Here is a 27,357-nt window from a genome sequence, read left to right on the forward strand (position 1 = left end):
TTAGTTACATGCAGATACATACAGATACACAGGTGCACACGCACACCTGCATGTGGTAATATAAGACAGCTTCAGCAAAAAAACAAGCTAACCAGAGGCTAGCCTGCTTTTAACAGCCTCTTATTGATGCTCTGACTTTTAAAGAGCTCCCATCTGAAATAGCTTATGGTACGTAGTAAAAATGAAGACAGAGCAAAGCCTTCTGGAAGATACCTATTTAAAATTATCTTACAAATATTTCAACTTCATTGAAAGAATTATAATCCCCTTTCCCTCCAAAATTCCAAGTCTTCCATTATGTCAATTAAAAATGCATTTATAAGCTTGGCTTACAGTAAAATCGAGAGCAATAAGCTTTGGCTGTTCTGGAGAATAGCTCTCCGGGAAGAATTTTTCTGATCTATAACACAGACCTAAGGGGCTCAGTAATGCCCTGGGTCAAATTTTGCCAATGAACACTATCTTAGTTTCCTGGCTGGAAGCCTCTCTGGCTTCTAAGAATCCTATTTCATTTCAGAGTGAATTTTGTCTGAGAAATAAATGCAGAAATCCATGCAGTAAGGTTGGTTTCATACAGAACTTCACAAATGCTGAAGTTTGGGGTCCAAGACGACATTTACATTGTTCCTGGGTATTTGGGCACTTTTCCTTTAGAGCTCCGTGAGTGAGTGCGTGCAAACTGCATCCCTTGAGAACTGGAGAAGGGGATTATTTACTTCTATTTTTTTTATGCAGTCAGAAACAAGCATCCCCTAATTCAAGGTGCTCACAGGTTATTGCATGAATCTCAAGCTCTGAGAGTATCATCAGAAAGTTTTAACATCTCGAAAAACCACGCAAGAACAAAACCACCAGAAGCAGAGTCACATATAGTTCACAAAAACGACACGCTGATACCATTTTAGTGGTGGCACTGGAGATTTAAATGCATCTGCTCCTAAAATCTCAATTTTTGGTTAGCACTTCTGAGTAAGATACAATATAAGTTGAAGGTAAAAACGTGCATTTTATCATGAAAGTTTGAAACTCATTAGTTTCAAAGGCAGTGACTTTTAAATACAAAATAACTCTTCTATCTCTGAAAGGCCCTGAGATACAAATCATTGGAGACAGGAAAAGCAGTCCCAAGAAATATCCCTGTTCTCATTCCCTTGTCATAATCTTAACTAGAGGCTGATGTGAGGGAGGTGAAACTGGGCTGCAACCTTGGGCTGAGTCAGTGCAGCTCAGTTTATGCAGGACCTTTTTCTGCATTTTGGTCCTTTGTGTTTGGAGATGAAAGGCACAGTGTGACAGAGAAGCCTCTCCTCTCTCCTTTAGAAACTGCCTTCTCATCTCTGCTTTTCCACAGTTCAAACGTAAGACTTTGAAAAAGATTTCAAAGCTGCATCTTGTATATGGAAATTCATGGCTGCAGGCAGGTTCATGATCAGCCCTGAGATTTCAAATTCAAGAACCTGCAGCCTAAATATAACTCCTTTTACTCATGCTTTCCTGTCTTCTGTTTTTTTTTTCCAGTTTAAAGCCATCAATATGAATGACATCAGTTTTCATGGATCATCTATATAGGTTTACTTTAGTTAGATAATTCAATTTTCTGGGTTAAGGAAACACAAACACAAGCCATTTGGATAAGCTACAAAGACCAAATTCCGGCTGCTAGTTACCAAATGTAAGTGACATTACGCATGCTCAGGAAACTGAACTCCATACAACTAGACAGTTGCTGAAGGTGCTTCACAGTAATCCACTGAGTGGGAAAATAACCAGACCACTTTCAGGGTGGTAGGAGCAGAAACACCATACCATACCTCCCTCATGATGAGCTCATTTCACACCTGAAGGAGGAGGGAAGAAGAATTAAATAAATTCCATCAGCTGAAAGCTTTGTGGTCCTTAGAACAGTTCTCACTGCTCAACAACAGTAGGGTATTTTATAAACATTAGTTAAGTGCTTTCATGTGTAGATACCACCTTACCTGATTCTTTCAAGGTCTGCAGGCATGGCAGAAGCCAAGCCCAAATTCATCTGCAACAGAAGCTCAGAGGTTAAAGCTCTAGGAGCAAGAAGGGTGCAGACATCAGGAGCAGAGCAGAAGGATGGGCCGTTTTGCCTGGACATACCAGCAGGGCTCTGTGTGGGATCAGAGGCAGCCACCCACACCCTGCAATCACTCCATCACTCCACGGCGGAAGGCACTCAGTCTCTAGAGGCCAAAACACAGCAGAGGAAGGTGACAAAATGAAAGGATATGCAGGGTTGGGTTTGTAGGTTAAGCTGGGAAACTTGTACAGTTTGTTGCTCGTTTAATTAGCAGGCTTTTTGTCCTTGGCCTGCTGCACTGCTGCTGGAGGCTCAGTTTCCAAGTCCTAGTTCTTAGCATTACACAAGAAACTCAGGTTAAATTCTGTAAGGCAAAAAAAGGACATTGGGCATCCTGTAAAATGACACTTTTTTTTTTTCAGTAAACCAGGTGTAGCAGAGAAAAACCAAACGAAAACACAGTACATGCTGTTACGTTTTTCTTTTAAAGTCAGGCAGGAAGAGTTACATTGGAAAGGTTACTAGATGGGCAAGAGAAAAACTGTTTAATTATCCTTGCCTTTCATTATGGGAATCAGAAGACAAAAACATTTGAGAAATCAATAGTATGGAAAATGTAACGACAGACATACGTGGGACAGATGTAGACAGAGGGTTGTGCCCATCCCTATTGCAGTTTCACTGATTTGTTAATGGAGGGAGAAATTTCAAGGCCGTGAAAACGGCCAGAGGACTGAAACACATATCCTGTGAAGACAGAGTGTGAGAGTTGAGGTTGTTCAGGAGTTGGATTGTTCATCCTGGAGAAGACTCGGGGAGGCCTTATTGCATCCTTCCAATATGTAGAAGGGGATTATATGAAAGACAGAGGCTTCTTACCAAGGCCTGTAGTGACAGGACAAGGGGTAATTGCTTTAAAATGAAAGACGGTAGATTTAGATTAGATGTGGAGATGACTTCTTTTTACAGTGAAATGATAAGATACTGCAATAGATTGCTTAGAGAAGCTGGAGGTGCTCCATCATTGGAAGTGTTCGAGGTCAGGTTGGATGGGGCATTGAGCAACTTGATCTAGGGGGTGATCAGGGGGTCGCACTAGATGACCTTTAAAGGTCCCTTCCAACCCAAATCATTCTATGGTTCTATGAAATACTAACCTGGTGTGATTTTCCAGTCTTTCTGAGGAATAAAAACATCCACTGTTTTCAGGAGGAAACTGGAGGGTTGGTTACCAGGATGGCCCGTGCTTTCTTCATCAGGAGCAGAGGCTAACTAGGACTAGTGTTCATACGTTTCTTACACTTGCAGAGCAGCTAAATAAATAACATTACCTTCTGCCAGGTCTTGCAGTCTTGACCCATCATTACAGTTCCCCTCCTGCTTTCTGTTTGCACTAATCCACTGGGAGCTCAGCCCTGCAGATCTGCCTCACTGACCCCCATATTCATTAAAAGTAGCTGTTGATACTGTATAATGGCATGGCAAAAGCACAATTACAACAGCCCCTTCCTGTGGCAGAGCCTTTATGAGATTGGCAGGGAGTCCAAAGGAGATTCCTGAGCCAATCTATCACCCTCTGCAAGCCCTGCAGCCGGTTTCATCTATTGCGTCTGTGTGCCGGTCTGACACTGTGTGGCACACACAAGTACTACACCAGCCACCGCCACACAAAGCAAGGGGACACATCCCTCTACTTTGTTGATGTCTCCTTAGACTTGGCACTTTAAATATGTTGTCTCCTTCCTCCCTATTTTCCTTCTTTTAATTCTTCTTCCTGCCCCAGACTCTGTGTGATGAATGGTTTTCATTTAATCCAAGTGTGTTTGGCACCAGTTTCCTTTTGTCCTGCCCAGGAGTCAAGGGCATTTAGAAGTCTCATTGAGCAATAAATAAAGACTTGGGTCATATTTCTATGCTCACATTGTGGCAGCCTGGGTTACCCATCTTAAGCTTTCCACCTCTGGAATTTGACAGCAAAAATAGGGAGAAGTCACCCCCTTCTCAAAGCCACTCTTCACATCAGCTCTTCATTGTGAGGAGCAAAAATGAATAGTAAGTAATGCTTTAACCTGGGACTCTAGGCAACTGAATAAAAATACAAATGCTGAAAGCTTTCAGCAAAAATTGATCTTCACTGAGTACAACAACCATGGGTAAGAGAAGAAAAAAAAAAATCTATACACAGAACACAATTAATCTTGAGTTCCTGTGCAGTCACCAGAGCTGCCATTCCAAGAGCTGCCCAAAGCGGCAGAGGCAGTGCTTAGCAAGGAGTGCCAAGGAAACCCCTAAAAATCATGGTGCTGTGGGAGCAAGGCTGCTAGAGAGACAGTCCAGCAGCACCGAGGGCCAGGGCAAAATCACCCAAGGCAAATGCCCGAGCAGTCCAGATTTTCTGTTCATTGAAGGGAGCACAGGAGAGCTTTGCCCAGCTTTTGGTCACCCTGTGCACACGAGAAAGGGGTTGTGCATGATGTATCATGTGTATCTGGTGACATAAAGCATGTTTTCCCCTGGGCAACAGAGCGTGGTGGAGAGTGCCCCAGGCCAGTGACGGCCCATGCTAGCACAGTCTGCTGCAACTTCAGTGATTAGTCACCAGCATGATGAGACAGGATGTCAGGCACTTTCGAAGTCCCAAAGCAACTAAAAGACAAAAGCCCCAGTGAGAAGAAGAACAGGGCACACAGACACCTAACAGATCCTGAGGAGGTCTAATCAGCAAAAGTATCACACCAAGCACATCCACGACCATTAAGCTTGCACTTCCTGGAGAGAGCCCTCCCCTACCTATATTCCTGATTCATATTTATAGGTAGCTGTGGTGACTAGAGTCAGAGAGCAGATTTAAGTCAGGCGCAATGACTACTATAATGCACGTAAACAGAAAACGTGTGCCTGAGAATAGCACTTTCACAACAGGCAGATGGGCACGTTTTCACCTGGCCTTCCCCTTCCCACACTGCATGCTTTCCTGCAGACCCTTTCGCCCAGCCTGGGGACAAACAACTGTGGCATTCAAAAAATCAGATATTTTCCTTTTTTCCTCCTTGAAGAGCAGAACAAAGATTTGCCCTACATGGCATTGCTCATGGCCAATGAGATTTTTCTTATCTTGTGAAAGCAATTCTGCTTCTCTGTTTCTCCTTCCCTTCCTGTCGAAAAATCTGCCTCCAAACATGCTTCTCCTCGCTCCCAGATGCAAGAGTTGGAGCCAAGTTAACCTCCTCTGCCTTAAACCCGATGGCAGCCATTTATTTCTCATAAACAATATGTATTTAGTCCCTCTACAAAACCCTGCACAACTAGGATGGTTGTGGAGCTGACATTTCCCCGTTTCCAATATTGGTGGAAACACGAACAGGCAACCTAGAGCACAACATCGTTTTGTCTCTAATTTTCGCCCCACCCAATAAATGCTTCAGTACCATTTCACAAAGCAGAAACACTTGTGTACGGCCTTGTGCTTAAAAGCATATCCAAATCATAATTAAATACATGTCTTTAAAACAAAGATAATAGGCTGAGGGCTCAGGAAAAGAACGTTTTAGGTGAATGTCTGCCGGAGACAGGAAAGCTGTCTGGCAAAAAATTCTTTGGGGAACACACAGCTCTATACTCTTGCTGAAGGGAATCAAGCAAAATTACAAGACAGGAAAAAGTAATGTGTCTGGAGAGGTTAAATGCAAAAGCCTGATTGTTCCTCTCAATTATTCCCATCTTACCTCATGAATTCACTATTTGAGAAGTGCTTATTTCTGAATTATGCTGAGATGAGCAAGTGAAATTACTAAATGAAACCCAACCGTTTTACATAATATGTGCAGCCCAATCCTATGTAGTACAACAAACTCTGTACACGTTAGATATATCATGAAAATAGTGTCTTTAATATACAGTTTATATACTTACAATACGCAGTTTAAATTTGTTCATATACATTACAGGGATATTTATTTGCACCTGGTTTAAATAATAATCTGCCTTCAGCCTTTTACACAAAAGCCCAAAACAGCACAGAATTCCACAAAAACCATGCTTCGTTTTATAACGGAAATGTACTAAGCCAAAGTTCTGGGGCTTTCTCTTCTCCCCGTCCCCCAAAGTGTTGCTTTTTTTTGACCAAAGTGAATCTAAACAGCTAAGAACTAACAGATATTTTGAATACAATTCAGAAGATTGTCCAAGTCAAGAGAATCACTCTGCAGATTTTCACGCTGGAAATTTGGTTATTATGCACAGAAACGGTAAAGTCTGAACAACTCCTGGGCTGTTGGGAATTTAAGACATAAGAAATGAAGAGTCATTTATTGCTAAGTCTCAACAAAGGGCCTGCATTTCCCTACAGCCCTGCTGCCCCCAGTGCCACCAATAAAAAGGACAATCTCTTGCTTTGATTAAGATCTCATTCGTACCTTCTAGCTTGCACACAAGAATGCTGCAAATTCAGAGCATCGAAAGGAGGAGCCTGGAGAGCTGAGCTAAGCTCTGGTCCTTTCCCATCTGGCTTTACAGTAAGGTGGTGTACCCCTTGCCTGGCCCGCAGGCAGGATGTGGCTGATCTGCGTTCCAGGCAGGCAACTAGCTGGTGCCAATGCACTTTATTCTGTGGGGAGACAATCGAGGAGTTGATTCAAGAAGAAAACGTACAAGAAAACACTTCAAGTACTTGCAGACAGATTGGAAACATGGTGAGTTTTGAGACAGCCTCGCTATTTATGCTGCTTCTCTTGAAGCTGTTGTTGTGGAATAAAGTCCATTAAAGTGGCAAGTAAAACTGTTGTAATGGAAAAAAGCCTGTGTAATACACAGTTACTTCAAACCCTTGTTTCCAGCTGCAAAGAACACTTCAAAATACATTTTTCTTCTAATTTTGGATGGACCAAATGTTTTCTGTCTCCAAGTTTCTAGCCGTAGGCAATTTTTACAATTCGGCAAAAATAAGAATGCAAATATGCACTTTGAGTTGATTTCAATACAGCTTTGGTTAGCCAGACAGGCAGCAATACAAAGAATCTTAATTCTAGGCACAATGAACGTTTAAAGGAAATCAGTATTTCCCCTCAAGTTTCCTCCCCATGCCAATCCCATGTCCACCTTCAGAAGAGCCCCCATGCCAGAATCTAGCTTTCACTGCTGAAGGCAGCATCAGTCCTTGAGCTGCCACACACTATTGCATAGAAAGGATGTGTTTCCTGGTGCAGGACAACAAGACAGCTTCATACAGAATAGCACACCAGAGTTTTGGTCACCAAAACCCCCTGACAAACAAAAACCTCACGGATAACACACAATTTTAGACGCCGATAAGTAAATAAGCACCAGAGGCCTTACATTTTTTTTCATCTGAAGAAAGAAATGCAGACTCGGGACAGTCCTATTTTAGCAGAGTGCTCCCCAAAATTAAGAGATTCTAGGCCCACTCTGGCACAATGTGTGCTGTCTGAACTCAAGGGCTACATCTATCTCAGACAAAGTGGGCGGGAGACTGGTCTCAGGCCCGAAGGACAACCAATACAGCTCAAATCAACACAGCTGAACTCTATTATCCTCCAAAACCAGGCAAGTTTCCCCCATTGCTAACCTCCAAGCTGTGCTTAGGAGCTGTCTGGGATTACCCACTGCACAGGCTGTTTGGGTTGCACCAAATCAGTCAAGAGTCAACGTTAACAGTTCAGCAGCAAGGGACTCCCCTGAGAAAGTGCCTGTGTGCCGGCACTGCCTGGGTTGCAAGTATGAATCAAATGCTGAGTAGGAACTCACATCAGCTGGTAAAAAGTTTCTATCTCAGGGATATTGCCCAGAGCTTTCAGACACTTCCTAATAACAGTGGGAACATTAAGCTAACCCTCAATCTCAAATGCTGTGCAGCATTTGGTAACCTTTTAAGGTCTCCATCCCATCCATCTTAACAAGACTCTGTGGTTCTCTGCTAAGGCCTGAATCTCTTCTCTGCTACTGCCTCATTTCAAAGGTATCATCATTCTTACATTACTGGGGACTTCCTGTGAGACTGATGTGCTCACATCGCTCTGCCCTGTTCAGACTGCCTTCTCCAGCACCAAGGATGGCCTTCACCCCTTAACACCATGACAGCAAACCTCAAGAGGAAAGCAAATAAATTACATCAGTGCTGCCACAGCCTGACAACCTACGCAGTGGTAGAGAGGCCAAGCCATCACACTCCAGCCGCCCACCTTGTTCATCACACTCCTGATTTCACCAGAGCAGATGCTTCAGCCAAGCTCAGGCACCACAGCAAATAGCTCAATGCTGCAGACATATAATGCACACAACACAAAGGTTAGGAACACCTAAATTGCTAAAAAAGGGCTTGGAAGATTAAGGTGATGAGCACCTAAGGGCAAACGAGAAGGCCAAATGCTAACAAATGCATAAAAGTAAGTAAGCAGTCTACTCAAGAGAAGAGGAGACTGCGAGGGGATCTCATTAATATCTACAAATATCTAAATGGTGGATGTCAGGAGGTTGGGGCATCACTTCTTTCTATAGTAGCTAATGACAGGACAAGGGGTAATGGAAATAAGCTGGAACACAAAAAGTTCCATTTAAACATAAGAAGAAACTATTTCTCTGTGAGGGTGAGGGAGCCCTGGCACAGGCTGCCCAGGGAGGGTGTGGAGTCTCCTTCTCTGAAGGTCTTCAAAACCCATCTGGACACGTTCCTTTGTGACCTGATCTAGGTGAACCTGCTTCTGCAAGGGGGTTGGACTAGATGATCTCTAAAGGTCCTTTCCAATTCCTACCATTCTATGATTCTAAGCACTGCCAAACCAGAACAAGACAACTGGGAGGACATCAATAGCAAGTTCATAGAGTCAGAGGTTTTAACTGCACTTTTGCCCACTGGTTCTGCTGCTGAAATCATTGCACATTTCTGGACCTTTCAACAGGCCAGTTGTATTTTGGTCTAGGCATATGTGAAGTTAATACAGCACAGTTGTGAATGCAAATTCCACAAGGCTGCTTGCAAGAAAAACTACTCCAAGCAGGTAAGTAGAGATAACAGAACAGGTGGCCATCCATAGTGAAAGAACACTATTTTCTCAGGGATGTTAATATCCTGGAGGCATTAGAAATACTTAATGTTAATATTGAGACTGCAAGAACAAGACTACAGTCTTTTTTTATTTTTCCCAGAGATGTTTTACTTTTTTTTTACCTGGAAATTAATAAACCAAATAAAAGAAAATAAAAGAAAATAAAAACCAAATAAAGCAAATAAAAGAAAAATACCAGAGGATTAAAATTTGGCCTTTTCAAACTTTAAAGCTCAACTGACATAACGATGGTTAAAATGCAATTGACTTCCAACCTGCACATCTCTAACAGCAAGCATGCAACATCAAAACAGTACTGGAATTTGATTTAGTCTTACTTGCAGTGAAAATATTTTAGGATGCTAACTAAAAAGCATCTGGAAAAAGCTATTGATCTGTTGCTGAAGACAATACATTAAGAAAAAGAGTAGGATTATGAACTCTTGGGGTTTTTCTATCGGGATATTTTTTGGCTTGCTGCTTCCTAGTACCCACATCAATTGGGCTTTGCTCTCTGTTTGGGAACTTGTGATTTGCATTATTGCAAGACAAATGATGCATCTTGGCTTTGGCACAGAGACATGACAAGAAATTGGCCCAGGCAAGAGAAAACTCCATTTGCAAATAATTATTTTTTTAAAAAGAGTCAAGACGGTTGATAAAACGACAAAATCAGCCTCCCATTCTTGTCCCTGCTCTGTATTTTTCCTTTGATGGTCCCACTACATGGTCTATAATGGAGAAAGGGATTTTTTAGAACTTCAAAAAGGTAAGAAAGCAAGATGATGGAGTCACCCCGGCCAGAGTTCTGCTTAGTAGCAGATGAAGGTAAAGATGCTCCAGCCTCCTTAGCTCTGACCACCTGAGGATCACACACTTGCCAAGGACAGACAGGGCAGACCATGTCCTGAGGATCCTCCACAAACCCTTGCATTCAGTACTACAAAGGCAAGGGCTCCTGAGATCACTTAGACACACTTCAGAGAGCTCTGCAACTATAAGAAATTAGTAATGTACTGTCAAAAGTTAATCCTATTTTTAGACTTCTGAGCAGTTAAGTTTGAAAGGTCTCCAGGGGCAGACTAACACCCCTCTTTCCCACCTCTGTGTTCCCTTTTGTCTGTACTTCATGAGGCATCTCTTGGAGTTTTTGCAGCTGGGCAACTGAATTAGCACATCTTACAACACTACAGCCTCTCTCACTTTGACACCAACATCCTCCTAGCCCACTGCAAACAAGACAGGTGAACAAACATTGCAAGCCTTTCCTGTGGCGTGGCCCAAAATCTCACTTGGCCTCTTCTTACCCGTGTGCTGTTTCTGTTCTCTCCCACCCTGCTAATGCTGTCTTTCAAAGGCATCCGACAGGAGTACTGTCACCTTCCCACACAGATCCGACCACAGGAACAGGACAGTACATCCAGCCCATCTTCATGTGATGGTAACAGCACCAGAGGAAACATAAAGGGTTGCTTTTCGCCAGAGCAAGGCTATTGCAAGGGTTGTGCTAGCAGGCTCCTGCAGCAAGCAGGATCTGCTGAGAGAAGAGTCTGTGCACTGAACTGCCTTTCCCATGAGAAAGCAGCACGGCCAGAAGCCACGCTTCTTGCTCCAGCCAGCCAGCTACAAAAGCGACTTTTGAAATCTACAGGTCATAAACTTTTAATTGGCCAGGGCAGAGTGGCTCAGTAGGAAAATCCCCCTTCTCCCTCCCCCCTGGGCAATGAGCTAAGCAAGACTCTTGTTTTCAAAACACTTAACTCTTTTTGCTTCAAGTAACATGGAAAATGTCTCCACATTACAGGTAGGCAGGAAGATACTGTTAACAAAAATATGCTGCAAGAATAGCGTATTAGTGGCACTTCACAGCAGTTCTCCATATTATCAGATGTAGTGTCAAAACAATGTTTCGGTAGCTCTGAACACGCCTTTTGTTAACAGAAACAGAAGAAAGTCACAGCATGTTGCCAAATGTTACGTGAACAGAAACAATCCCGTAAGAAATACTTTTTTTTTTTTTGCAGTTAACACAAAACTGTAAACTGGATCCGTGTGTGTCTTTCAGCATCAAATTGTTCAGTAATAAATACGACTAAGTCTTAACAGACTACGGAGGAAAAGTTCCCTTAGTGTCCAGTTTTTAGCAGCTGTTGAATGTTCAGGGATGCACAAGGCACACCTCTGCAGATTCTCTACCTTTAGTATTGACATAGAGGAAAAAAAAGATCCGTTCACCACTCAAAAATGTTTATCTGCATAGTAAGAATTTTTCTACTACTATTTACAGGAAGGACTTTTAGTGCAAAAAACAGGAAGTGATGTATCAGCTGAAGTGCATCGAGCACATTTTGTACAGTATCAGTAATAACTAGTTGGCATCACATCTTGGGCCGCCAGCCGTTAATGAACTGTAGTATTTTCTTAACCTGCAATTTGCTGAGTTTAAAGTCTTCTGACAGGATTTCTTCTGTAAGCTGAACCAGTAAATTGCCATCAATCTTCTCTGTAACAAAAAACGATATGACATCTTCCGACAGGCCAATAAACCTCAGCGATTTAGACACTTCCTCTATCGAGAGTCCAGAAAGGTCCGTGGGTGGCTGCCAGGGAGAACCATCCCCGCAAGATCTTGGTGCCAACTGGAGATGGAGGGGAGATGAGAACGGATAAGACACAGAGAACGTGTCCTGCATGCCCTTTTTAACGAGATACTGATCTTCCGAGAGGTCTGGAGAACCTGTTTTCAACTCCTCCTCAGCACCATCTATTTTCAGTGGCAGGGGACATGTGTCTGTAACTGTTTTCTCTTCACTCGGCTTCGGTGCCCGAGGAGGTAAGGCAGGACACGAAAGGCTCTGCTTTGAGTCACCGACTCCTAGAGTTTTCTCATCAGTGCAGTCTAGAGAGTAACTTGCTGACTTTGGACAGCTGGAAATAGTGTTTGTGAACTCTGCTGGGGTCAGTGGAGAGTACCCTGCTGGGAGCTCACCCCCATCAAAGTCAAAAGTCAAAGGTGCTGGACAGTTTCTCTTTGGCGTACCTGGAGTCTTCTGTCTGGGGTAACTGTAGCTTCTGCTTGGATCGAGCAGGAAATCGCTCCTATTCATACCTTCAGCAGTTCCTGAAAAATGGTTTGGCCAAGATAACCTCGAAGGCGGAGCTTCACTTGAGGGGCTTCCCAAAGGCATGGTGCTCTCAGGCTCTTTGGATTCGACTTTCATCATGTTGCAAGGGTAGCAGGAGACAGGTGTGCTCTCAGTTGGGTTGGTGGTGTCACTCTCTGTGACATTGCTTAAGGAACAAAGCAGAAAGGATGTCATTAGTACAAAAAGATGTGGCATCTGCATTAATTTATAAATCATCCGATAGAGTCAGAGGGTGGCTGTCACAAGGAAACAATCTTTTTTTTCCTCCAGCAGAACTTTTCAGATTTGAATTTATAACACATTTGAATAATGCACTGACAGTTCTTTTACTCCTTCAACAAGCTTGACAAGATGCTGATACACCCAGAAGCCTCACATCTTGCTTTTTCAGGCTCGTAAAAAAGTAGATGTCTCAATTCAGTTCTCTCATCTCCTGAATACTCAGTTTTTCCACTGCTGAATTCCTGGGGGACACTACCATGGACAAGGAACAGCCTCACATATACTAGAAGATGTTTTAATCTTGTATTTTACACATACATACCACAGATGTGTTATGGCATGTGAAAGCTCATAACAGGGGTGGGACACCATTGCATGAGATCCAAGCTTGATTGACATTGTGGGATGACCAAAATCCCTTTTGGAGCCAACATTTTCATTTATTACTGCACTTTCATGTGCACAGGATCCTTCCCCACTGGTCACCAGTGCAAGAGCTGCAGCACTGCATAGCACAGTAACAGAGAATAAGCTAATGTCTACTGCCAAAAGAAGAGTTTTATCTGGAAGGGTAAGCAGATCTAGCTGTATGTGCTGAAGTATCAGGCCTCAGCCTACCCCACAGTAACTTGTTTGTGTGTCCATATCCTTAACGAACCATGACAAGAAATACTTGCTTTTCGAAGGCACCTGGAGAATAGTTACCCTGACCTTCTTTCATGTGGTAAACTAAGCTTAGCTGGCTCAAGACAACTGATGGTTTATACTCAGGTGCTCCTGAGAGACATAGATACCAACAAAAGTGTGTCATCTGCTATCAAAAGCAAATGTTTTTCTGCTTTTATGCCACTTTCTAAAAGAAAATCTGAAGGGTTGGACTGTTTTGTAGAATTCTGGCCTATTAAGCCAGAGCACTGGAAAAATAATTAGCAGATTTATAGAATCCTTATGGATTTATAGAATCTGTTGGAAAAGACCTTTAATCTAATCAAATCTAATCACTAACCTAACACTGTCACGTCCACCACTAAGCCATGTCCCTCAGCACCTCATCTACATGTCTCTTAAATACCTCCAGGGATGGTGCCTCTACCACTTCCCCGGGCAGCACATTCCAGTGCTTGACAACCCTTGCAGTGAAGAATTTTTTCCTAATATCCAACCTAAATCTCCCCTGGTGCAACGTGAGGTCATTTCTTCTTGTCCTATCACTTGTTACTCGGGAGAAGAGATGAACACCCAACCTCTCTAGATCTTCATTACACGTAGTTGTAGGGATTGCTCATGTCTCCCCTCAGCCTCCTCTTCTCCAGGTTAAACATCGCCAGCTCCCTTGGCTGCTCCTCATCAGACTTGGTTTCCAGACCCTTCATCAGCTTTGTTGCCTGTCTCTGGACATGCTCCAGCACCTCAATGTCCTTCTTGTAGTGAGAGGCCCAGAACTGGACACAGTATTCGAGGTGCAGTCTCACCAGCGCCGAATACAGGGGGACAATCAACCTCCTTGGCCCTGCTGGTCACGCTATTTCTGATACAAGTCACGATGCCATTGGCCTTTTTGGCCACCTGGGCACACTGCTGGCTCATGTTCAGCTGCCTTTCGATCAACACTCCCAGGTCCTTTTCCTCTGGCAGGAGAAAACTTAAAACAGACAGAAATCCACAATTGAAGAAATTGTTTTAATTACACACACCTCTCTCCTGGAAACTAACTACTCAGGAAAACTTGTTAGTCATTTTGTGACAGCTCAGTGAAAACTGCTTGAGGGCAGTAGCTTTCAAAAAACTAGGCATTGACACAAAATTAGCTCCCCGTGTGCTTATGGTGAGTCAGAGAGGAAGCCAACCTGGACTTGTCCAGCTCAAACAAAGCACAGATCCGCTAGGGCAGCTCTAATCTGTATCACTGGAAAATTTGTTATAAAACTAGCCCCAATAGATGCAGTTTCTCCCTATCTAATCATCCCTTGGTCTCCACTCAGTGCCTTCTAAATGTAACTTTTTTTCCTATTTCTCTCACTAATACAAGTCTGTCAGTTGAAGCAGTTGGATGTCCCCAGTTCCCCCTCTCGGCAAACACACACTGTCATCTGGTCATTTCTTGGCTGCGTTAGAGGCCAACTGGTCTAATGTACACAGAGCAAAGCATTCTGCACAAACCAAGCCATCAGGCTGCTCAATTCAAAGACGACAGTGAGGTGTTGTAAACCTGAGGAATTAAATTCATTGATCCTGTTTCTGTGCTCTAATTCAATATTAGAAATGGAAACATTTAATGATTTAAAAGATTAATGGAACTACCGAAAACTGATAAAGTAACATTTTCAAAGTGCTTACTTATTCATCCTCCAGGAAAATGAACTCTCTGGGACTCAATGCCAAAGGATTCAAGAAAAATCTCAAATACAGCTGAAGTCAGTCATTTTTATAGGCAGATAAGAACATATCATATTGGTTTTGTTTGAGATCATTGATAAAAATATCAAGACTTGAAAAGCAACTTCACCAGCAATTTGGTTACTCCACACATCAACAATTCTAGCAGCTTTCGCCTCATCTGGAGTACTGTGTCCAGTTCTGGGCTCCCCAGCTCAACAGGGCCAGAGAACTTCTGGAGAGTCCAGTGCAGGGCCACCAAGATGATCAGGGGACTGGAGCATCTTCCTTATGAGGAAAGGCTGCAGGAACTGGGGCTGTTTAGTCTGGAGAAGAGGAGACTGAGTGGGGATCTCAATATTTACAGCTATCTAAATGGTGGATGTCAGGAGGTTGGGGCATCCCTTTTTTCTATTGTATCTAGTGACAGGACAAGGGGTGATGGGATGAAGCTGGAACACAAAAAGTTCCATTTAAGCATAAGAAGAAACTATTTTACTGTGAGGGTGAGTGAGCGGAACCCCTGCACAGGCTGCCCAGGGAGGGTGTGGAGTCTCCTTCTCTGGAGGACTTCCAAACCCACCTGGATATGTTCCTGTGTGACCTGATTTAGGTGGACCTGCTTCTGCAGGAGGTTGGACCAGATGATCTCTAAAGGTCCCTTCCAACCCTATCATTCTGTGATTCTGTGAATTTCACACAAATATTGTGAAGTTCAAGGAAACAATACCACCTGCATTCCTCAGAAACTTCACTTCTCTTGCTTTTCCTGGTTTCTTGGTAGGCAGATGTATTCCTAGCTACAAAGAGAGAAAGCAGCATTTGGTGGGCCACAAATGCTGCGAGGTCTTGTGCCCAGCCCCCCGTGGAGGAGACCTTGACAGAACTACCCAACAAGCTTTCACAAAAACAACTGAGCAGCCTTGATCTAGAGTGATCATTGCCAGATACACAACATTAAGCTGCAAATGTACAGTATGGCTAAGAGAGGCAATCCCAGCATAAGTCCGTTATACCAATTGCATCTAGGCTGAAATGGTTTCAGTGGCATTTCAGATCAATTTGTAATATCTAGACAGGTAGCATCTTGTCATTGAAGAGATACCAAAAATAATGGCAACACAACATTTGGGGCAAAAAGGAGGTGAGACTGTGAAAGGTGTATACACTTGCAAAAGAACACTGCATTCCTAGGAAAGGGTATGCAGCTACATGATTCAAAATTTACTGTCAACTTTCAACTATCCTGAATGGATTTTCCAGTTCGTGTGTTAGATTTGTGTTGAAATGGGTTTGATCTGGAAGCTGTCTGGCTCCCTTCTGCTACATCTCGCTTTGCACTCAGTAGTGGCTGCTGGCTTCTCTGTTCTCCATCACACCCACCCTGTAGGTTCCCATGTAGTTGGCACAACATATTTCTGGATTACTATGTCCCTTTTATGCCCCTACTTATCAGAGTTGGCTGCACCGCATGCATGTAGCACAGAAATCTCACCCAGAAACCAGCTTTGAAATGTTCTGGTTTGAAGATTCAAGCTTTTCAAGAAATACAGACCTGGACAGGATTTTTCCGTTTAGACAGCCAGTGCCATCTTACAGTGAGACTAACTATAGCAACATGTGCAGGTTTTTAATATAAAATTGCTGTGCCCTATCTAGTAAAACATAGTTTCTGCTGGAGCTTTGTTTCCTCTCGAATCTTTAAAAGTAACTTGACAGATTAGCCTATGTCAGCAACTCTGACACCATACCCATGCTGTTCATAAAGAAATTCCTGCAAGAAGAACACTGCTAAATTTAACTTCCTCTAAACGTGCTAGCACGGGGCTCTCATGGCTCAAACACATACATGTTGTGCAGTCCTGAAGAGTAGTAGGACAGGGTAGGGCTAGGAGAGCGGGTCTGCTGTCGTGCAGGTTTGACAGTACGAGGAGGGATGGAAGGACTGGTGGAGGACGGCTTTGAACTCCGTGGTGGTACAGGGGGAGCATTCAGGAGCCTGCATTCCTCTTTTACCTGCACAAAAGAAGAACATGTACGTTAAGCAGCAAGAAAATACGGCCAACAGCGCTCTCAACCAGATGAAACACATCTGGTTCTGCCTTATTCTCTGAAGGGAAATAATTAAAATGGGAGGAGAAGAGAAAAAATGATGCTGAGTACATACATTTGCTGCAGTATGTGCCTGTCAAAGAAGTCCAAAAGAACACCAGTAGGACTACTAGCAATCTTTTTTAGGGTGTTTTTCAGTAGTTTTCAGTCATTTAAAAAGCAGCAGCAATGAAACGATGTAAAATAACCTTCTGGTAACATAATCTGATAGACTGTTCCAGATATTGTACATTTTGTAAAGAGCAATTCATTAGGCTTAAACTTCATTAGCGTTGTTTATTTAGATGTAATAAACCAAGCTCACGTCATGAAAAGATCTCAATAGATTTTGATGATTTTTGACTTTCTTCACAGGTGATACTCAGCCATCCAGCTCTGGGATAATTCCTGGCCTTCCTCCTCCATGAATAGTACATGCATCTTGTATTTACCAGATGCTGGGATTCAAACCTGGAGCTTCAGTCTTTCCATAGCTGCCAAAGCAGAGCAGCATAAGGTTAACTACAAAACATACAAGTTCAAAAGTATGGGCAGAAGAGCCTGTTTAAACAACATATCCAGCCAATAAGGTCTGTCTTCTCACAGCCACACAACTTTGCAGCTTAAAACATATGACTGCTTACCTGAAATTTAATTTGGTCTGCCCAGGTAAGAGTAAAATATCAGGATCCATCCCACAGAAGAATCTCATCAGTATATATTTGAGAGAGCAGCTTTACTTAATACATTGAGTAGAAGTGAGCAAGGCTACTGAGAATCAGTCTGCCAGGCAGGATTTTTAAGGACTCACCACCTCCCCCTGGGCAGGAGGAGACCTCCATGCTGTTCTTGTCTGAAACACACAGACGCATCACAAAAGGGAAATTCTTTTTGTGTTTGAAAGTTATAGTTTATTTTTAAATTCTCCATCACTGCAGAACTAAAAGTTATCTTCGCAGTTCTGCAACCCATAAATAGCAACTGAAGTGATTTAATTTATTTAAAAACAAAATAAATGTGGAACCTTTTGCAATCCACTTCAGTGCTTTCAAAACACAACCACTCATTTAGTGGTTTTTTTTATGAAATGGAAAATTGGGGGCTAGGACATTGTAGTACATTTTCCCCCCTAATTCAAAACAAGTCAAAATTACAGGAAATGCCTGACAGCATAAAACACTGAAGTAAATCTTGCTCTAAGGGTTCATATTTGCTCTTTCAAGAACGAAAGAAAAAAAGAATCAATTTGATTCATGTTTGTTATTGAATTCAGGCATAAAACTCTTCAACCATTTTAGTGCTGTGCCCTAAGGATGCCTAAGGACTTATTTTTTTTTTCCCCTCAAGTCAGACTAGGCAAAGTTAATACTGCATGCTATTGAATATATACCCATGGGGTCAGAAAGACCATTCAGAGGAGCTCTTGGAGCACAGCAGATGGTCGAGGGGTTAAAGGGATTCTTTCTTGGGAAGACTGCTGGCATTCAAAGGTGCTGGCATAACAAACTATGCCAAGCTCCCTTGTTGACCTAGATTGCAGATCAGAACGAGACCACAAATAATACTGGTTTGCAGTCCCAGTTGGTCCCTGTCACAAGACTGCGATTACAGCTGCCAGACATAGCCCTTGGGAAACCCAACAGAGGAATAAAAAGGAGAGATTTTGCAGATTAATCTGACAAGAGCAAAGGGAAACTTCAGAGGAGAGCTATCCTCACTAGGTCCAAGCAAATGGCAATGAAATAAATGCAGCAGAGGAGGGGAACAGCTAGTGCCACACAATGACTCCTTGATGGCTGCTGCTGTTAGTAGGAAATACTCTCACTCAGAAGCACTAGATTCCATGTGGCTGCCAAATAAAGATAAAGTGCATTTACACTACACGTCCTGGGACTTCTACTCATCACCTTCTGAGCCCTCCCATGCTCCAACTCTCCTTCCCATGACCCAGCAAGGATCGTGACCACTTTCTGATGGCTTAAAGTTGATTTTAAGACCTCTGCTCCTTTTCCTTGGTGCTAGCCCAAGCCCCATCAGCACCTTCCTGGGCCCTGGGATGTCAGTCCTTGAACATGGGCACTGTGGGTGTCTGCTGCAGTGACCAGTCCTGAAGCTGCCTGGAAAAAGCCCGTCGCATTGCCAGCGTGAGTGCGAGCATATCACAGAGAAGTTCAAGGCTCCTTGCCAATGGCAAGCTGAACTTCAGCATACTCCATTAGGGATGTGCTTTAAATCAATCAGGAAAACAGTCTCTGATTTAATGCAAATTAGTGTTTTGAGGCTGAAGCAATTTCTTATTTATAGGCCTTAATTCAGAGGCCTTTCACCCTCCTCCCCCCCTGCCTTCTGCTTTCATGCTGCCTTGATTTTCTGAAAGGTATTTAGAAAGCACACATAATCTATCAGAACCCTTCCTCCTGATGGAGAGAAGAAAACCTGAACAGCTTCTGAAATACCCAAAAGTTCTCTTCTTTCCCGCAAATGGCTCCTGTATACACATTCTAAACTTAGTGCATGCAAAAATACAATTGCTTGCCAACCTTTATACAGAAACGCTATAGAATATCATTCTAGAGGGAGTGATGACTAAACCACATGTTCATCAGCAGCTCCTGAGATCTACTTATTCTATAAATACTCTACATGGAAACCAGGCAAACACTGCCTCAGCTCACTGATGAATTCAGTAGGCTACTGATGATACTCATTCCAAAGCTGTTCCAGGGAGCCACAGAACTGAGTCTAAGTTATGATTATCAATGGAGATGTAGGCTTTTTATTTTTTTTATGGGCTTACACCTCCTCATCACCTCTAAATGCAAGCTGATATCTTTAGCAGAAATTATTTCTCCTACATGGCTACAAAGAACACTGAAATTGCTGACAGCACTCACACATTACCTCAGTAATGTAAAGCACACATGACAAAAATCACATGCTTTTCAAAATGACCTAAAAAGGCAACACAGGCATCTACCCCAAATACCACCCTGCTGTCTGAAGAAAGGAGTCACTATGTCGTAAGGTTACCCCAAGTGTGAGGGTCCACATAGATGTTGTGCAGGTGCTCCACAGCTCTCCCAGCATCCCATCACCATGCCTCAGGTATGGCCTGGGGGTCTGGCACACCTCTGCCAGGAGGGCTGTCCTCGCCCCACTGCAGGGAAAGCCTTCCTCCGCTGCTGCCCCCCTCACCCTCCCGCCTGCTCCCCGGCAGTGGCTCCTTTGACCCCAGTGCAGAAGCAGTTCAACTCACAGAAACCAGCAGGAAACTTAATCATTTTCCAGATCCAGACCTGGCTGCCTGCCCAGGCACAGAGGTGCCAGAGCCAGCACAAAAGAGAAGCCAGGACCATGTGGCTGGGAAAGGAGGAGGAGGAGGAGGGTAGGATCAACTCCACACCGGCTTGCATCAGTATATGCTGCCAGGGAACCTCATTCTGATATGGTGCTGCTGGGCACTTGTCCAAGAGTCTGGACAAAGTGCCGGTGCATACCTGACCTCGAAGGTAAGGAAGTGCTCTTTGGTTCCAGCACTTAGACATTACACATAAACACTCTATGCTAAGAAGATGTAATGTCTTGACTTCCCTGTCTTTGCCGAAGCTGCTGCAGCTGCTTTTTGGGGGAGCTTTGGCAGTGTGGTCAAAGGGCTGTAGTTGTGCATTTCATGCCTGCACTGGCGTTCTCCCCGCTCCTTGCTTCACCTCCCCAGCAGCTGCACAGCCTGACCAGCGGTATACCACCACAGCAGTCCACTGCAGGCTAATCCTGCACAAATAAATACAACTTAGCTTTCAACTAGATTCTGACCTGGCTCATAATAGAAAGGCTATGTCAAACTGCTGGACTGCTAGATGGCAATGGGAAAGGGATGGATCACCATGGCCTTAGATTAGTCTCAGCTTACTGTGCAGCCATGCTCTTGAAAATATCACTGGACTTGCAAATGGAGCAATATTTTATTTAAATTCCAGAAAAAAAAAGCCCTGCAAAATTAGTTTGATCAATTATAATATCTGTCAAGATTTGTGTGACATAAGCATGTATCATTTAAATTTTGCTGAAGACTCCTAGACACTCTTTCTTGGCAGGAGTTTCCTTTCTTAAAAAAATGTTGTTTAGGGCTATGTCAAGAGACCATGTAATGGTCGCATTTTCCACCAAGTCTACATACATGTCTGTTGATAAAACACATTTGTATTTTTCCCCTCAAGTCCCCATGACATTTCAGGTTTGGAGAAGTGATTTCTCCCATGAGTTTTCATTAGAAACCCTAGGACAGGAAACATGCTTTGTAAAACTGAGTCCTCTAAGAAGGCTCTGCAGAGTTCCTATTTAAACACATTTTCTTTCAATAAATTAGTTCAGGTCTAGCTTGATAAAGCTTCCTGGTGAGGTCAATGACACTTAACGTTCTTCAAAATCTGCCAGACTCATAACCGAAAAGATGATCTCTCATTAACAAACACTTCAAATCCTTAAAAATTCTAGTTGTCCTCATTATCGGAGCCTCTTAATTGAAGATGCACACCCTAAGGTGATCTGAGGCAGTTCCAATTGAGATCATGCCCCACACTCCTTAGCCACAGAAAATGTGAGAAAACACAGAGGCTATGTTGAGAGGTGGTAGGGAAAGCCAGGGAAGGAAGTCACCTAGCAACTCTTAGGTCTTACTTGTGGGAGCAAAAAGACTCCAATAAATATCACCGGAAAGTATCAAGATTAAGCTACTAGATCAGTTAAAAAACACAAGAATATACTTAATATAAGACATGACTTACACCAGAGCATATTTAGTATATCTTAATCACCAGAGTATACTTAATATAAGACATGACTTACACTTGGTAGGAAACTACTTGACGCTGCACATCTCCAAGTCTCACCGTTTCCTTACCCTCCATATATCCTCCCCACCAAGTCTTCCTCAAAAAAATCCACAAGCAAACTCTTCATCAGCTACAAGAAACAAATCAAGATAAACAACCCTGACTTACTGCTTCTGATTTGGGAGGCACTGGAGGTGGAGGTAGGGAAACATCTGAAGACTTTGTGGTTGCTCCGACAGTGGCAGGCACAGGAAGAGACGCAGTCCCACACTTTGATCGGAAAGACCCTCTGTAGTTGTCACATTTGTTCTTCTCACTTAGTGAACGAGAGAGGGGCTGTTCACCAGCCTTTCCAGACCCTTGGTCCAGCCATAGCTCTTCGTAAGGAAGTTCTGGTTTTGTAGGCAGAAACATCGATTCTTCGCTAACTTCAGGAAAGAGGTAATCGCTGCTACTGTCACCAGACTCCTGGTACTGAAGGGCTTCGTGAGAGAACAGGGCCCACTCATTACACAAGTCCCTGCAGCCATGGAGGTTTACCTCGCTATTCCCATGCAAGTTGTTTCCATAGACGCAGACGGAGAGCCGGTGGAAGGACTGCGTAAGCTCATCTCGCGCATAGCTGAGGGAGTTGGGCACGTGGCTATGCCCTGTGCAGCGGCTCTTCTTCGGGCTCTTGCAGTCTTCGTTCCAGTCAGTTTTCACATCTCGCACAGCACGGGAATACTCATCTATGTCGAACTGCTCCTGGCATATATTAAACCAGTGCTGGATGAGGGATTCGTGCCACAGCTCCCCCTTCACCAAACTGTCAGGTAGAGTAAACTTGGGAAGCGTCAAGTGCAATGGAAAATGCATGGGAATAATTTTGTTGCCACGAAGCACGCAACAAACCACCACAGTCTTGGTCTGAATGTTGACAAATTTGTACCTATGCCCTTCGCGGATAAAATGCAGATCGTAAGGGTTCCTTGGTGTAGGACTCGGCACAGTCACATTAACAGGCAGCCTGGTTTTTTCTACGATATTGCGAATCGTGTGCTCACCTTCTTGCATCTGCACCTCCAGAGGGCTGCGGGTGCTAAACTTGCCTTTACACTGGAAAGGGAGACTGATGCTTTCATTGGTCCTGTGGTTCATGCAGATGAGGCAAGGCATTTTGCCTCTGCCTAGCTTACTAATTGAATTAAGTTTCCCAATTTTTTTGAAGATGGTGTTGAGTCGTGACTTCTCCTTCGAAGATTTTGCATAAAGGATTTCTGCTTGCCCCATTAAAGTGAGCTCATCCCCAGTACTAAGGGTAATGTTGTAAACTTCAGTGTCTTCATTGCATTCACCTGAAGCCACCTGCAAAATAATAATAAAGAAAAATGGATTTCCCTCCCTGAAGATAATCATATCAATATCATATCAAAAGTATTCAGACTAGACTTTCAAGACTATATATCACAAGAAACTAAGTCCATTTGAACAGCGGAGTAAGCAAATGAAAGATATTTAACCTGAAGCTCAGCCAAGCAACTTTTTACTGTTATGCACAATCCTTCATCTTACTTGAGGGGAAACAACCACCTGGAACTGCCAAAGAAGGCATGAGAACAAACAAACAATTTTTAAAGAAAGGAAAAATCCACATATCCCAGCACCTCAAACAGATACTTGTAAACACATGACAGGGCATGTCTGGATTCCCTTGGGTATCTTTTTCCTGTCTCCTTATTTTTGCTGTTTTCTAGTACTTATTTGCCAGGCTCTGGAAAGAAGCAAACCGTCTTCTTCCACCATCTTAGGCTCCCTGAGGAGCAGAAAAGGTGATCTCATCATTATGGATGAAGTACATCCCTTTGATATAATCTCTTCCAGGCTAGGGGGAACAACAGATGACATCTATTCCCTGAAGGAGACGTCAAGAATATCATTCTATTCCATATGCCTAACTTCCCCTCCGCCTTGCTCTCCAAGTCATAGACTTCCTTCCTCATTTTTGATCATAATTGCAATTTAAGAGATTAAACAACATATGCACAGCCATGTGTGTGCCTTTCTAGTATGGAAATTGTACTGGAAAGAAAAAAAAAAAGCAAGCAACACAGATGTCCAAGGCTCATTTGTTCCTGAAGTTATTTCCTTAAGACTGGAATAACCCTTTATAGACAAAATTGCTCTGCTTCATATTTGAGCGGTTTAATGTGTAAAAGCCCTTTTCAAGGACCTAATAGAACCCACCAAGCTCTCCCTCAGCAGCAGCAAATACCTACTCATAAAGGAAGGTGCATCAAACTGGCCTGTTACAGACCACTTTATTCGGAAATAAGGAACATATTGAAAAAACTGCAAATGAAAACATACTAGAACAGTATACCCCTTCCTCACTCTCACAGCTGCTAAAGTGTGAAGTTCAAATTTGGGTATCATCACAGAATAATGAACGTATGAAATCAAGGCTATGAGTCCAATCACCAGTTAATAACCGAGAAGCCCTGAGAATAACACTTCCAGTTGAAAATTGTGATCTGCAGTTCACCTGTGCTTGTGAAGCTGTGACTGTCTTCCACAAACCCTTCAGAACAAATGCAGAGGCAGTCCAGCTGAGGTGTGCCGCCTTAGCACTTCAGTCTTGGGGTTTCCGGTGAGGAAGTCGTTCAAAGCCCTGAATTATCTAAGCACGCGCTAATTGATCTAACCCAGGAAGCTACTAGATTTTATGGCACCTAACTTTCATTCACAGTTCACACGCTGGCCAGACAACATTTTGAAACACTGTGCCATGAAAGGAAAGCACTCTTTCTTTTTTTTTCCCCCTTTCTGATAACAGCAGGGTGTTGCTGGTTTCTCCTCAAAACCACCACAGAGTGTTGCTTTCAAGCTGTGGCCGGACTTGTATCTCTGCCTTTGGAGCTGATAAGGGCTGAGGACACATAGGGCTCTGTGCAAGCCCTGGGTCTTGCACAGAGGGCTCTGTCAATCCCTCCCTTCTCTTTTGGAATGGGCACGTCCTGTCAAGAAAATCAGTTTCTAGAACCCACAAGTCCCCAGAAATGGTTTCTTTGGACAACACAAGCTATGCTGTCAGCAATTTAAACTTGAGACTCGCCTCCTGTGGGACACTGCCCAGAGTGAGAGAGGTGTCACAACCTACAGCTGTGGGAGCCGCTGCTTGGCCAACTTGCAGTTCCCTGGTGATTCACAAACAAACAAGCCACTGTAGAAGGAAATGGTGGGTCAGATGTGAAACCACAGAGGTAACGAGCTGGCCAGGCTTCACAATGAAGGGCTCATGAAACAGCTGCTTATTAATGGCATCCACTTCAACCAGCCAAATAGCAAATGGATTTTTAGATTTGACAGGCATGTTTAAAGACCAATTATTCACAATTAAAACATCTGGAAAACATTCTTTATTATTTTTTTTTAAAAAGCCACAGTTATGGGATATTAACAGGTGAAAAAAGGCTGAATTTCACTGTGCTGGAACAAAAGAAAGATCATGCCACGGTTCTAGTTGAGCACTCTGAGAAAAATACTGTTGTTCCGCACTCTTCCTCCTGAAAAAGGTGCAAGGCATCAGCTGCTGTCCACAATTGTAATAAAAAACTGAGAGAGTGAAATGAAAAGTCCAAGGCTGCACAACTTCATCACTATCTACTAAACCCTACAATAGTGATGTTAAAGCTGCTGGTATACCTCAGCAGGCTATTTTAAAAATTAAGTCCTGAAAGTCAACGTCACGGTTTGACATGACAGCCTTTTCTGGTAAGGGGGAAGGGACTGTAAAGATGGCTCCTGTAAGCAGTTGCTCACAACTCTCCCCAGCTCTGAGCCAGACCCACTTCTGGGGCTGAGCCAATTAGACGCCTCCACGATCACTTTTTAAGAAGAAGCCGGAAGAGGAGGTTTCTTCCTCCATCTTCTTCTTCTGCCCCTTCTTTTCCTTCTGGCTGGTGGTGGTGCAAGGAGTAGGAACGGTGAGAGAAACAACCATGCGAACTCCAAGGTCAGTGATGAAAGAGAGGAGGAGGTGTGCTGTAGCAGAGACTCCCCTGCATTCTATGGAGAGAACTGGTGAAGCTGAGATTTATTTTCATTTCTTTAAAGACCCCGCATCAGCGGTAGAGACTCATTTTGCTAAAGCTGGCCCCAGACCAGGGGCACAGTGATTGACTTCATTAAAGGCCCCGAGCCAGGGACAGTGATTATGGCCAGAGGAGGCCGTGACCTGTGGGGGGGACCCAATCACTTCACTGAAGACCCCGACCCAGAGGTAGTGATTTCCTTCTTTAAAACTATGGCCAGAAGAGGCCGTGTCCCAAAGGAGGGACCCTTTATCACTATGGCCAGAGCAGCCGTGTCCTGAGGAAGGGACCCAATATCCACAGCTGTAACTGTGGGGAGGAACCCACGACAAAGCAGATCATTAAACTTATGCCCAGAAAAGGCCTTGTCCCAAGAGAGGGACTCTGTAACTGCAGAAACTGCAACCGTGGTGAAGAATCCACGCCAGAGATATTCACCAAGGACTGTGTCCCGTGTGAGGGAACCTGTATCGGCAGAAGCCGCAGCTGCTGGGAACAACCCACACCAGAGAAGTTTGTTAAGGACTGTGTCCCGGGGAGGAACCCCGTGTTGGAGCAGGGGAAGAATGCCAGGAGTCGTCCTCATCTGAGAAGACAGAAGCGGCAGAGCCCATCTGTGACAGACTGACCACATCCCCCATTCCCTGCCCCCCTGAGCCGTTGAGAGGGGAGGAGGTAGAGATATCAGGAGCAGTGAGCTGGGCCCGGGAAGAAAGGAGGGATGGGGGAGGGAGATCTTAAAGTGCTGGTTGTCATTTTCTCATCATCCTACTCCCTTTTCTTTCTGCTTTTATTCTGTTCTGTTTCTTGTAGAATAAACTTTCCTACTTTCCTCTCTAAGTCGAGTACCGGAGTCTGTTTTGCCCAGAATCATAATTGGCAGCGAGCCCTCCCTGCCCTTGTCTCAATCCACAACAATCTTGCTTATCTTTTTACTCCCATTTCGCTGGGGCCTCCGCCATCCTAACGAGAGTGGGGGTGAATGGGGGCACCGAGCAGGAGACTGTCGTGGTGCTGCCGTGCTAGCTGGGCAAAACCACGACAGTCAAGCAAGCTAACTCGTCTCCTCCTGGGTTAGGTAAATTTATTAATTCCCACAGGCTAAATAACATTATAAAGTAGCTAAATAACATTATAAATAACATTACATGGTAGCTAAATATGTGTTCCAGGACATTAGCAACAAATATATATACCATATATATCCTCTCTCTCTCTTTCTCTCACATATATCAATGTACATGATATTATACATAACAATGCACAGATATTTCTTAAGTTTTTGCTTCTCAGATTACATAGCTAAATGATCTCTATTTTATCCTTGTAGCAATGACCTCTGAAAATCAAACTTGCTCTGATTTGTTCACTGAAACATTTCACCTCCCTGACAGCACAAAACTTAGAATAACATCAACAATAGCCCATGGACTTTAGCACAGGACATCAGGTGAGACTTGTAGAGTCCTTCAGGTTGGGCAGGACCTAAAGTCCAACCTGCTCTCAAAGCAA

The 27,357-nt window shown here is 43.6% G+C and overlaps 1 protein-coding gene across 2 annotated transcripts in view; it reads right to left on the reverse strand.

The window, feature by feature from the left end:
* Positions 1 to 5,913: 5,913 nt before the first annotated feature.
* The window catches only part of GAREM1 (GRB2 associated regulator of MAPK1 subtype 1), a 107,763-nt gene continuing 86,319 nt past the window's right edge, over positions 5,914 to 27,357 (reverse strand). For both annotated transcript variants that reach the window (XM_061995271.1, XM_061995272.1), the window contains 3 exons: positions 21,941 to 23,119; positions 16,699 to 16,865; positions 5,914 to 12,396 (listed from right to left, as the gene is read on the reverse strand). In XM_061995271.1, the coding sequence (XP_061851255.1) occupies positions 11,484 to 12,396; positions 16,699 to 16,865; positions 21,941 to 23,119 (2,259 nt within the window). In that variant the 3' untranslated portion in view covers positions 5,914 to 11,483. The remainder of the gene's footprint in view (positions 12,397 to 16,698; positions 16,866 to 21,940; positions 23,120 to 27,357) is intronic.

The sequence above is a fragment of the Colius striatus genome, chromosome 4, assembly GCF_028858725.1.
Source record: "Colius striatus isolate bColStr4 chromosome 4, bColStr4.1.hap1, whole genome shotgun sequence".
In the NCBI taxonomy this organism is placed as follows: Eukaryota; Metazoa; Chordata; class Aves; order Coliiformes; family Coliidae; genus Colius; species Colius striatus.